At 46.2% G+C, this 13,629-nt stretch overlaps 1 protein-coding gene across 1 annotated transcript in view; it reads left to right on the top strand.

The window, feature by feature from the left end:
• The window catches only part of SORCS2 (sortilin related VPS10 domain containing receptor 2), a gene marked incomplete at its 5' end in the record, with an annotated part of 551,249 nt that overhangs the window by 203,447 nt on the left and 334,173 nt on the right, over positions 1-13,629 (top strand). Inside the window, one exon of the mRNA XM_012810961.1 lies at positions 4,519-4,586. Coding sequence (XP_012666415.1) covers positions 4,519-4,586 — 68 coding nt within the window. The remainder of the gene's footprint in view (positions 1-4,518; positions 4,587-13,629) is intronic.

A 13,629-nucleotide genomic window follows, 5' to 3' on the forward strand; every position in this document is an offset into this window, starting at 1 on the left:
TGTCAGCCCCCTTATGCCCCTGAGGGCCCTCAGCTGGGGCTGGCTGGCTGTGGCTTCCTCCTACTACAGAGCTATTACCATCAGCCCCTTTCAGGAGCTTGACAGCTCATCAAGGGTAGACCAGCCTCCCACACATCCATGTGAACCTGGCATTGAATTGTACCCTGGGGCAGGCGTGGCTGTGGCGACTGAGGTGGGGGCCTGACTGCATGCTTGAGAGTCTCTGTATGAGCGCAGACTGCAGGGTTACTCTTGCTTCTCAGAGGCAGCGCCCTCAGCTGCCCCTCTTGGGGGTGGGGGGCTTTCCTGAAATAAATCCAGAGGCTGTGGGTACAGGGCTAAGCCCTGGGTGGGGACCAGGATGTGTTCCCACTGAAGCCCCTTCCTGCTCTGATCCTTACTTTCCCTGTTTGCCAAGTGTTAAATGAAGCTGTCCATGTCCCTGGAGCTCTGCTGTGAGTCTGACTCTGGCTTCCTCCCAGTCCTCACTCGGCTAGGGGGGATGGGCCTCCCCTGAGGGAGGGTTGATGGTGTGAGAGCTGTGGGTCTCTAGAACAGGGTATGTTCCTCACCGTTAGGGTGTCAAAGGAGTGGGCAGCCCAGGTTTACGGCTCTGCAGAGAATGCCCAGACATCAGGAGTTGGCTGGGATGGGGTGGGAAGGGCAGGTTCTGTCTGTGTCTTCTCTGCATCAGCTGCTCATTCATTTGCTCTGGGGTTTACTTACACACTCATTCATTCACTCAGCTAAGATTGATCAACATTCCTCTGCATGCTAAACTCTGGGGATCTGGGGCAAAGTGGACTGAGTCCCAGGCTCCATTGGAGCCAATAGCTCAGCACCCTCAGGGGTGGTGGGGTTGGGGAGTTTGGGGTCTGGCCTCTTTGGCTGGCATCCTGGGTTGGCCTTTCAGGGTGGGCGGCTGCTGGGCTGCACCTGTAGTTGGCACATGCACAGAAGCTGAGCACCTGCGTGCCACGTGCCCGGAAGGCAGACATCAGCGAGGGTCAGGGAGCAGCAGAAGGTCAACCCATCAATGCCCTGGACCTGGGCACAAGAGCTTCTAGCTCCGCTATGTGCAGTGCCAAGCGGGTCACACAGTAGCTCTGTGCCTCAGTTTCCCCAGCAGTGACACAGGGCCCTCCCTGTTGGGCTGGACTGAGTCAAGGTTGGACCCTGAGAACGTGCCGAGTTTGCACAGAGTCGATGCCCAGCACCCAAGCTCCCCCAGGAGCCCATTTCCCATGTTGGTAAAATGGGGACAGACCCTTTCATTTGCATCCGCAGGCCAGGAGGACCTGAAGTGAGAAGATGAGATACAGGTGACATGTGAGTCCAGAGGGGCTGGAGTGACCTCTGCGGCCTGTCCTGTGGGCAGTGGTAGCTCTTACTTCCTTGTTTTCCACCTCAATGTTCTCAGCCCTCTGGGGAGGGTTCCTGTGGGCTGTGGGCTCAGGGGGCCTCTGGGTGGGAAGACACTCTTGGCATCAGCAGGACCTTGCAGCCCTGACTAACATTCCTTGTGTTTTCCCCACTCAGATCAAAGTGCCCAAAGCTATGGTAACAGGCCAGCGAATGGGAAAATTGTTCCTGGGGTATTTCATTTCCAAAGCTGTTAGCTGAGGACCCAGAAGGCCATGTCATAATTTTTAGTTCTTTGAAACCACTTTTAATAGAAGTTTCTTCTGAAAACATAGGCTTTCAACTTGGCAGTGGAGACCCCGAGCTTGAAGTCAAATTGCTTGGGATCAAATTCCAGCTCTGCCACTTACTGAATGTGTAGTTTTTGGCAAAATAAGCGCTTTCTGCTTTAGTTACTTCATCTGTAAAACAGGGATACTACCTCGCAGGGCTCCCTGGGCTTTGTGGCAGTCGGTGTGGGTGACTGCACGGCACAGCGCCCAGCACAGTGCCAGCCGTGGGTGTCCTCACTAGGGTGCTTCCTCTGGCTATGGCATAGAGACACTTCTTGCTGGATACTGAGTGGCCAGTCTTAACTGTCACATCATCACACTCCAAGAAGCTGAGGCACATCAGGTTGCAGGGTCTGCTAGTGAGTGCAGAGTCGGGCACGGAACCTGGGTAGTCTCACCCCAAATGGGGTCTTTGTAGCTGCCATCTGCAGAGTAAGGGACTGAGGGCTGCCTTGCTATCTGGCTGCTCGAGCACAGCCCTTCTTGGCCGACCTTCTTGTTTTGGCCCTGGGCAAGGACAGCCCCATAGTATCCCAAGCCCCATGTAGCTTAGCTCGTTATGGTAGAGACTCTCTTCCCAGCAGGAAGACTTGGGGGTGTCTTCTCAATGGAAGGGGGGTGACTTGTGAATGGAGGCCAGAGCATGGTGGTGGTGGGGGTGAGGGTGGAGGGGCCCCTGTGCAACCTCATTGTGTGGTGGTCCCTTTGGAAGCCTCCAGGAATTCTTGCAGTGAGTGGCTTGAGTGCTTGTTATACGGCAAAGGCTGCACCCAGCACTGGGACAGAAGACAAAACAAGGACCCACCTGTGAAGGCCTCGTCCTCCAGTGGTGAAAACAGACCCTGGAAGCTGTGTGGGGGCAGGAGAATTCTCCGGTCTGGGGGAATTACAGAGGGGGCGTTGAGCCCAGGGTGGGGGCTCTGGGAAGCTTCTTGGAGGCAGTGTGCATGGGCTGAGTTCTGGAGGCTGAGCAGGGGTTAACTGAGGAAATAGGGCTGGGGTTGGGAGGAGCGTCCCAGGATGAGGAGGACCTTGTGCAAAGGCTCAGAAAAGCTGGGGTTAGAACGGGGGCAAGGCTCTGGTGGGGCTTCTCCCCTGCCATGAGCAGTAGGGGAGACTCCTGCTGATTGGATGTGCGGGCAGGAGCCCCCAGGAGATGGAGCTCAGCCTTCCAGAAGGGCAGGAAGGTGCCCTGTCAGGGGAGCCCCCTCCCTCGGGGTGAGCCCCCTATGTCCTCTGGGTGACCCCTCCCCTCTAGGGGTGAGCCCCCCTTCCAGTGAGGCTCCCTGCCGCCAAGGTGAGTCTCCCACCCTCTGAGTGAGCCCCCTGCCCTCAAGTGAGCCCTCCGCTGTCTGGGAGAGGCCCCACTCCCCATGAGCCCCCGTGCTCTCAGGTTGAGCTCCCTTCCTGAGGGCGAGCCCCCTGCCCTCCAGTGAGTCCCCCCACCCTCGAGCTCATCCTGGATGGGGCCTGATCAAACAGATTTTGAGGTCCCTTCTAGCTGCCACACTCTGGCTTCAAAAATCCTCTGTGTGAAGAGTGAGACCACATAAAATATAAATATGTTGAAATCAACACCCTGTCAGCCTCCTCCCTCCTCAGAGGGTGCTGCCTCCAATGTGGGCAGGCGGTAAGCTGGAGGGAGGGAAAAAACGCTTTGTTCCCAGGCAAGGCGCAACCACTCTCTCCTCAATGGACAAGGCCTCAGATTGTTTTTTAAAATCCTCCCTGCCTCTAAGATGCATACTGTCCCATCTCTGGGGATGTCCCCCCTCCTCTCTTCACTGCTCTAATCACTAGGGAAAGAAAGACAGTTGATCACAGCAAAGCTGCTGGCTACGGACATGACGCCCATGAGGACCTCACGGAGAAAGCTCTGATCTCTGGGAGGAGAATACACTGGCAATGGCCAGTGTGGTGACCCCGAACTAACCAGGCTAACAGCTATGCTGGCAACTCGAGGCTGTTCCCATTCTACCTCCCGGGGGTCCCCTGGTGTCTGGAGTGTTGGGAACAGCTAACAGGGACTGTCAGTGGGGAAGTGAAATTTGATGTACTCATGAGAACACAGTGGCTGGTGCAATAACTGGGGATAAATGTCCTTTTCCCACCATGGCTGGTGAATCTTCATTTCCTTTTTGTTTCTTTATGTTTATAATATTGTTTTGAAGAACATTTGGGTAGCTTTTAAGCACATTTATTTTCATTTTTATAAACACTTGCATTTTCTGCCCAGGCCTGAAGCGCAGACATCCTTGTGAGGTGGGGCCTGCTGTGTGTGGTGGGGGAGGCACAGCAGTGGGTGTGCCAGCCCTGGCGGTGTTCCCCCTCCCATCCCCACCCACTGTCATTGCTCTGCCATCAGCCACCACTCCATGATGAGTAATGACAGACAGACTGCAGGGGCCTGCTCTGGTCTTGGGCGGCAGCCACGGCAGCTATTTCCAGCTGGTTTGGGGGACTCGGTAAGGCGACAATGGAGACCAGAGCCCACCTTGCCAATGTGCTGGGCACTCACACTGGGATCACCACCAAACTCTGCCACAGTTTGTGATCATCTGAGGCTACTGCTGGGTGGATTTCAGAGGATTGAGATGTCCCCGGATTCATTCTGAGCAGGAAAAGCAAGCAAGTTTTCAGAGCAGAGACAAATGAGCCCGAGTCTTTGTGATCTGGAGCCTCCAGTGACCCCCGAATGAGAAATAGCCCTGGGTGGCTGAATTTGGGAGACACCAAATCCTGGCAGGGAGTGATGTCATCCCATCTCTCTTTGAGAACCTGAAACCCACTGATTTCTGCTTTTTTCTTTCTGTTTACACCACAGGTGATCTTGATCCTGACGAAGTACTACCATGCAGACATGGGGAAGGTTCTGGAAAGTTCTCTGTGGCGGTAAGTCATCCCGAGGGTGGGCTTTTCTCTGCATGCACCTCTTCGAGGCTCTCAGCTGAGGATCGAGATCCAAGTGCCCGGCTGACATGGCCCCTGTGAGTTGGTGGCCTCATAGCTTTTCTTTGGCTAGAAAATGCATAAAGGAAACATTGAAAGCCGATTAAGAATTTCGGCAGTGGGTACAAACAGCTCTGGAAAACAGACAACTGCTCAGAAAGTGTCTTTGCTCTCTTTTCTTTTCTTTTTTTTCCTTTCTTTTTTTCTCCCGAGAGGAGGAGGGTTTGTGTTGTGAATCCAGGTCAGTGCACAATTTCCCTTTGCTTGTGCTCTGAACTTCACACGCAGCTCCCCGAGTCCACCAGAGGCTCTGATTATCCTCATTGTTTGGATGGTTTTCTTTCTTCTGGGCTAAAGAAGAGCTTGGTAAATAAATAACCCACTGAGGACGGCAGACATCTCTTTATGCGTAGAATGTGAATTCAGCTCAAGCACGTTAGACCGTCCCTTTGATGTGCCAAATGAGATGAGAGAGGAGGAGGCCTGGAGAAGCCATTCTGGTCATTATCGTCCTCAGGGTTTACATCTGCTCACCCAGGAAGGGGGCCGTCAGTTCCCAGCCTCTCGGGCTGTGGTTTCAGAGCTTTTCTCTCGTAGAATTCCGTCTCTTGCGTGCACTGATTGCCACCTCCATATTCTCAGGGTGCAAACCCATTTTGGTTTCCAACATGTGTTCCCAAGTAATAGTTAATTCATTTTTCTAAAACCCCAACACATACTTGCTGATCAGAACCTTTAGTTGATTTATTTTTGGTTTTTGGCTTTGCTTATAGCAAAGGGGTTTGATGATTCAGTCTGTTGGGTCCAACTGAGGGATTTCTGTGACACTTTGGGAAGTCACTGAAATGGTGCCTTGAGTTGGGTGCTTTCTTTGTGAGGTAAAGAATAGTGTCACCAGGAGCCTGCTGGCCTACTCACCTATGGTGCTAATGAGGCTAAGATTAGAGATTAAGACATTCACTCTCCAGAGTTTTCCTTGCCCCCCCTGTAACCCCTGTGGAGGTGCCTTCCCTTGCCAGGTCCCTCTGCCTCTCAGGTCTACCAGCCTCCTCCAGTTCCATTGTCATCACCAGAAGATGGGGGCAGCGGTGGGTCACATCCCTACATAGAGGACAGGTGTTTTCCTGCAATGACCCCCATCATTACTGTATGTGCTGGAAGGCGCTTTCAAAAGATCGTTTTATTGCAGTGTGGAGCAAGGCAGCTCATCCTCCAAAAGAGCAGGATGTAGTGTGAGCTCCACAGGTCCAGGGAAGCCTCCTCACTGCTCCTCGAGAGTTGTGTTCCAGGGCTGTTTTCAGGGGAGGGCCTCCCTGCTAGGTAGTTGGCCCAAAATGGCTCCCCTGGCTACCTTGTGGGTAGGTAAGGCTGGTCCTCCACGCAGACTTCCTCAGTCCCCTCGTTTGCCAAGTGAGTCAAGCACTGGGGGTACTAGCGCTCTGTGAGCACTCATTGATACATCCCTGAACACCTCCCTCAGAGAGTTCCAGAATCTTTGGTCTCCTCCACTCAGTGCAGCCTCTGGAAACGGGGGAAATGAGAATATCCTAAGTTGTCTGAAAAGGGACTGGTCCTTCCTAGCACAGTCTGCACCCACACTGACAGCTGCTGGGTGCAGCTTGCATTGGCTGTGGGTTCTCGTGGGAGTGGTGGGTGTCTGTCCCACCCTACCCCAACCTCTACCACCCCCACAGTGTGGGGCCAAGGACAGGATTCTTCAGAAGCAGGTGGGAAGCTAAGGGCCAAACCACTGACTCCGGTGATGCTCCCAGGGTGGGGCTCCTCCCCTGAGGGCCTCAGGCTGCATTGCTGTAACTTGGGAATGAAATACTCCTGAGGGGGAAGGCCAAGGACAAAATGAGGAGAGAGGAGACATCCCTAGATCTGTACATGGTCTAAATTTAGTCTTTCTCCAAAGCAATTCAACAGATTTAAATTTCCCATGTTTCTTTCTCATCACTGTCTCTATACCAGACGTTTCTTTGCCTTTATTAAAAATACATGCAAAAACATTAGTCATTTCAAGAAAGTTCACCCACATCCCTACCTGTGGGTATGTTTACTTTCTTAGTTAATGTTATCTCTTTTTGCTGACATATTTATATAGATTAAGACATGGGACAAAGTTTTGTATGATTTTTTTTTCACATATAAAGTATGTTTCTAGTTCTGCGTAGAAGCTCGGTCTGCACCATTTCTTTTGTGGCTGTGACCTGGCGTCCCGAGTTGGCGCACTCTGATACTTAGCCATCCTGTGATTAGGCTGCTGCGGAAGTTAGGCCTGCAGCTTTCCTCACTGTGCTCCCTGTCCTGTTATGGAGGGGCAGAGTGTGAGAGACTCACAGCTGGTCTGCTGGAGGCTCAAATTCTTTTTCAGGAGGAATGTGCCCTGTATTCTGGCTGCTTTTAGTCTTACAACTTCCCTAAAACTTGCTGATTTAACATGAGTGGGGGGGGGGTGGCCTAGGGGACTGCACTGTTGTTTTAATTTGCATCCTTTTGTTTCCCAGTGAGGAGGGACAGTTTTCCCTGTTAGTTACTAATCACATTTCCTCTTTTGAACATTATCTACTCTTGTGCTTGCTCTCTCCTGGGGTGGCTGGCTTCTAGAGGCTGACAGATGCCACTGGTCTATCTTCTGGATGCCGCCAACCCTTTGTATACGTGTGAGGCACCAGTGGGTGGGAGGTTTATGGTGCACTGTGTTGGGGGAGCACGTATTAAATGGGGTTATTAAAGACACGCTTACTGAATGCTCAATGAGCCTCCTAAGAATTCCCCTGTGTAATCACAATAAATACATTTTTAATGACAGGTATGGTATTTACATTCTAGAAATGGCCCTCTGAGACCCAAGCTGAATGCATTTTTAATTGTCCTGAGGTTGCTGGTTCCCATGCCAGCAGAGCTTCCCTCCTGGCTTCGGTGGTGATTCAATGCTCTGCCCCTTCCTTCTTGTGGTGGTGGTGGGGCTCTTCTGCTCAGTCTCAGGCCCCTTTCAATCAGTGTAATAGGCTGGGGGTGGGAAGGGGAGTAAGAAAGCCCAGGAAAGCCCAGGGTAGTAGTGAGGATTTGAAATACACAGAGCCAGGCTCTTCCTCATGCCCCTCCCATGGGAGCAGATGAATGTACAGATGGATGAATGGATGGATCGATGAACGGTAGTGTGGTTTTGGGAAATACTGCTGGGACCCTTTATTTTATGAGGTCATTCTGGGAGAGGCTGTGGAATCTAGGAGCACAGAGTTGGCTTTGATGCTAGAGCAAGAGAGGTCTGGGAGTGATGGGACTCAGAGAGGAAGCTGATTATGGCCCACCATCCCATGCCCTCCTTCCCATGCCCTGCCTCTCTACTTGTGGCCTCCAGGACTTCCTGCTGCCTAATGCTGGGCAAGGCTGCTGGGCACAGTGGTTTTGAAGTAGAGGGTGTAGCCCCACATTCCTGATCCAGGGTAGCATTAGAGCTGTGCCAACCCCACTGTCTCACCAGCACATTTGACCTTGAGCAGGACCCTCAGTCAGGGGCAATCTCTGGAGTATTGCGGGTGGGATGGATCTCAGGTTTTCTCTTACAGTCACTTGGTTGAATCCTATCCTTTTTGTTAGGGACAGAAGGTGATTTTGTTTCCTCTGTCTTCAGTTTAATTATGAATCTTAACCTATTCAGAAAAATACAGAATGTAGAATAACAAGCCTGGGTGCCCGTGCAACAAAGCCAAGGTAGTGCTCATGAAATAATCCAGCATTTCCTTCCTTCCTCAGTCCCCCTTGTCATTAGTCTGGGGACATGTGATTGGTCTGGGCCAGTGGGTGGTGAGTGGAAACATGTGGGCTGAGCCACTGAAACTCAGGGCTTCTGCTTTGCCATAACAGAGCCCAGTCCAGCTCAATGCCTGGCCTCTAGGCATAACCAACATTAATTTTTCCCATATATGTTTGGGATCCCCTTAGAGGAGCGGTTCTCAACCTATGGGTCTTGACCCAAAGGAACTGTATTAAAGGGTCGTGGTGTTAGGAAGGTTGAGAACTACGGCCTTAGAGAAATACACTGTGGTAGGTTCTGATGAAGCCTAACCCCCTCTTATGTTCTACTGCTCCCACCCACCACCTACCTAGAAGTAACCTTTATGTTGAATTTGGTGTGGAACATCCCCATTTTATGTTTAAAAAATATAATATGTAAATCATAATTGAGGTAGACACACATGTATATAGTGTCTGTAGTCAATATGTTCTGTTGGTAAGCTTGTTTTGAAAATTAATACCACTGACATCATGTAGCCTTTTGAAATTTGGTTCGTATTCCCAGCTTTGCTTTGGTGATTGGTCCACATGTGCCCTGGATGACTTACATATTTCCTTGCTGTGGGAGTCTTAGGGGGTTTTGTCCTGAGACTCTGCTGTTCTGAGCAGGGTCTCATGAGCATTCCTGACCAGTCTGTGATGCCTGGCCGGGATGGAGAGCGTGCTCAGCCTCCTTTTTCTCTACCCATTGCCGGTTTATCAGGGGGAGGGGGTGTCACACTGTGCTGCTCCACACCTCTGGAGCCATCACACTTCTCGTGTCTGCACTCAAGTGCACATGAGAGTGGAGCTCAAGTCATTTTGCATCTCCCTGATTGCTGGTGAGATTAAACACATTTTCCTATGATTATTGACTATGTAGGTCTTCTCTTCCATGATTGGCCTGTTCATATCTTGTCCCTGTCTTTTCACATTGGGTTGCTTAACTTTTCCTTAGCTCCTACCTCCTCACTGTGAAAAGCCCATGTCATTTCCAGGACCCTTCATTTTAGGACATGTGTCTGCTGAATGCATCTTGCGCTCTTGACATGTGCCAGTCATTCTTTCCCAACACCGTCTAAGAAAGTTTCCTCCTAAGAAGGTTTTACTGTGCTCATTTGTGTCTCAAAGAGTGATCCTTATAAGAGTAATTCTGTGGGGGCAGTGTATTAGTCAGCTATTGTGACAATAATGCTGTGTAACAAGCAGTTGTAAACCCAATGGCACACAGTAAACATTTATTCTCTTGCCCCTGGGTTCAATGTGGCTTGATTGCTTTGGGGAGAGCTTGGTGGTTTGACTTCTGGATGGTGGGTGTCATCTGTTCCATATGTGTTTGTTCTGGGACCCAGCTCATAGGAACAGGAAAGAGGCCACCCAAGTATGTTCTTCTCATGCAAGACTCTGGAGCTCAAGCGCTAAGTCCACATATGCTGGGGTTCCATTGGCTGAAGCAGGTCTTATTGTCCAGTCCAATATCAGTGGGGCAGAGCAGGGGTAGAGTCCCAGGAGGTGGTGGGGGGAGGGAATGTTTGCTGAGTGATAATTTACAGTATCACAGGCACACATAGCTGTCTCCAGAAAATATGTATTTTGTGGTCATATTTGATAAATATTCTTAGGTTGAAGAAAGTAACCAGATATCATTATAGTAGAACTAACCGAGGTCTTTGATACACCAGTGCATATGCTTCTCTAGGAGAAAGTTCTACAGCATTTCTCAGTCTCAATTGATTACTTAATCTTTAATTTTTGTTTTAGTTTATGTAAATTTTACTTATTTTAAAATTTTAATTTCGTTTAACTTAGTTTAAATTTTATTTTCATTTTTACTTTTATTTGCAAATTTTAATACTTAAGTATTACTTCATTTTATTTTTGTTGTGCTAAGCATTTCCTGGGATTGGGTTTCTGCAGGGCACACTTTGGGAAACTGTTTTATAGATGATCTATTTCAGAGGAGCTGGCATTTGAGATTTTCAAATCACTTCTGTTTACCTATGATATTAATGTGTTGTTACACCATTCTATTTATAATTAGATTTAGTTATATTTTCCTGTAGCATCTTCCTCCCTCGGTCTCTTGTTTTGTTTTTTTTTTTAAGCAGTTTTTTATTGATGCATAATAGAATGCATATTGATGCACCTAGTTTCAGGGTATTTACGACAAGTTAATACACTCATATAATTTGTAAAGATCAAATTAGTATACTCGGGATATCCATCACCTTAAATATTTGTCTTTTCTTCATTTGAATTATTCTCTTCTAGCAATTTTGGACAGTACAATAGATTATTATTAACTACAGTCACCCTACTGATCTAGCTAACACTAGATCTCATTTCTTCTATCAAACTGTATATTTGGGCCCATTAATCAACTTCTCTTCATCCCTCCCTCTCCTATTCTTTCCTAGCCTCTGCTAACTACCCATCTACTTTCTATCTTTGTGAAATCTGCTTTTTCAGCTCTCATGTGTAAGTGAGAACATGTGATATTTGTCTTTCTATGCTTGGCTTATTTCACTTGACATAATTACTTCCAGTTCCATCCATGTCACTGCAAATGATAGAACTTCATTCTTTTTTACAGCTGAATAAAATTTAATTTTGTGTATTTACATTTGCTGGACACTTAGGTTGATTCCGTATTTTGGTTACTGTGAATAGTGCTGAGTGCAGGTATCTTGTGGTCCATTGTTTTCCTTTTTTTTGGATACATACTCTGTAGCTAGTAGTGGAATTGCTGAGTCATATGGTAGTCTTATTTTAAGTTTTTGAGGAACTTGCATACTAGTCTCCATAGTGATTGTACTAAATTACATTCCTATCAACAGTGTATGAGGATCCCCCTTCTCCACATCCACACCGGCATCTGTCATTGCCTGTCTTTTTGATGACAGTTATTTTAACTGGGCTGAGATAATTATCTCATTGGAGTTCTGATTTGCATTTCTCTGATCATTAGTTGGCCATTTGCATATCTTATTTTGAGCAATATTTATTTTACCCATTTTTAATTGGATTTTATTTTGTTTTATTTTTGCTTCTGAATTGTTTGAACTCCTTGTATATTCTGTTTATTCATCCCTTGTCAGATGGGCAGTTTGCAGTAATTTTCTCCCATTCTGTGGATTGTCTCTTCACTTTGTTGATTATTTCCTTTGCTGTGCAGAAGTTTTTAGCTTGATGTAATCCCATTTTTCTATTGTTGCTTTGGTTGCTGTGCTTTAGCAGTCTTATATAAAAATAACTTTGCCCATACCAGTGTCCCAGTGCATTTCCCTAATGTTTTCTCCTAGGAGTATCATAATTTGAGGTCTTAGATTTAAACTTTTAATCCAGATTGATTTGGTTTTTGTGTCTGGTAAGAGTTAGAGGTCTAATTTCATTCTTCTGCAGATAGTTATCTTAATTTTCCCAGCACCATTTATAGAAGAGACTGTCATTTCCCCTATTGTATGTTCTTGGAGCCTTTATTGAAGGTAAAGTTGGTTATAAATGTGTGAGTTTATATCAAGATTCTCTATGCTGTTCTTTCAGTCCATGTGTCTGTTTTTAGGCCAATACCATGCTGGTTGGCTGCTACAGCTCTGTAGTAAATTTTGAAGTCAGGTAGTGTGATGCCTTCAACTTTGTCCTATTTGCTCATGTTTGCTTGGGCTATTCAGGGTCTTTTTGGGTTCCATATAAATTTTAGGATTTTTTTCTATTTCTGTATAGAATGCCGTTGGTATTTTGATAGACATTGCATCGAATCCTTAAATTGCTCTGGATGGTATTGTCATTTTAATAATATTACTTCTTCTAATCTTGAGCATGGAAATTCTTTCCACTTTTTTGTGTCCTCTTCCATTTCTTTTATCAGTGTTTTATAGTTTTCCTTCTTTACATCTTTCACTGCTTGGGTGAAATTATTTCCTAGATATTTTATATTCTTTGTAGCTATTATAAATGGGATTGCTTTCTTGATTTCTTTTTCAAATTGTTTGCTGTTGGCATGTACAAATGCTACTAGTTTTTTTAGGTTGATTTTGTATGCTACAACTTAATGAATTCATCTATTAGTTCTAACAGTTTTTTGGTGGAATTTTTAGGCTTTCCTAAATATAAAATCATGTTGTCTGAAAACAGGCTAATTTGACTTCTTCCTTTGCAATTCAGATGCTCTCTTATTTTTTTCTCTTGCCTAATTGCTGTGGCTAGGACTTCTAGTACTGTGTTGAATAAGAATGGCAAAAGTAGGCATGCTCATCTTGTTCCAGATCATAGAGAGAAGGGTTTCAATTTTCCTCCCTTTGGTACACTATTAGCTGTGAATTTGTCATGTATAGCTTTTATTATTTTGAGGTATGTTCCTTCTCTACCAAGTTGTATGAGGACTTTTATCATAAAGTGATGTTAGATTTTATTGACTGCTTTTTCTGCATCTACCAAGATGATCACATGGTTTTTTGTTTGGATTTTGCAAATGTGATGTATCATGTTATTGATTGCATATTTTGAACTATTCTTTCATTTTGGGATGAACCCACTTGATGATGGTGAGTGATCATTGTAATGCATTGTTCAATTCGGTTTGTCAGTATTTTGTTGAGCATTTTGACATCAATAATCATTAGTGATGTTGGCCTGTAGTTTTCTTTTTTGTTGTTCTGTCTTTGTCTGTTTCTGGTATCAGGATAAAGCTGGTCTTGTAGAATGAGTTTGGAAGTATTAATTATTCTTCAATTTTTTGAAGACTTTGAGTAGAATTGGTATTAGTCCTTATTTAAAGTTTTGGTATAATTTATAAGTGAAGCCACATGCCCTGAGCTTTCCTTTGATAGAAAACTTTTTATTATGATTTTGACCTGTCACTCATTATTAGCTTATTGAGGTTGTCTATTTCTTCATAGGTTGTATGTGTCCAGAAATTTATCTGTTTCTTCTAAGTTTTCTAATTTGTTGGTTCATAATTGTTCTTAACAGTCTTTAATGATTTTTGGTATTTCTGTGGTCTTAGTTGTTATGTCTTCCTTTTCATTTCTGATTTTGTTTATTTGGGTCTTCTCTTTTTTTTCTTAATTGATCCAAAAGTTTGATAATTTTTCTTAACTTTTCAAAGAACCAACTTCTCATTACATTGTTCTTCATAATTTTTTTAAATCATAATTACATTTATTTTTGCTCTAATCTTTGTTATTTCTTTCTATTTTTTTTT

Source organism: Otolemur garnettii, unplaced genomic scaffold, assembly GCF_000181295.1.
Source record: "Otolemur garnettii isolate 467f Iridium unplaced genomic scaffold, OtoGar3 scaffold00146, whole genome shotgun sequence".
Lineage (NCBI taxonomy): Eukaryota > Metazoa > Chordata > Mammalia > Primates > Galagidae > Otolemur > Otolemur garnettii.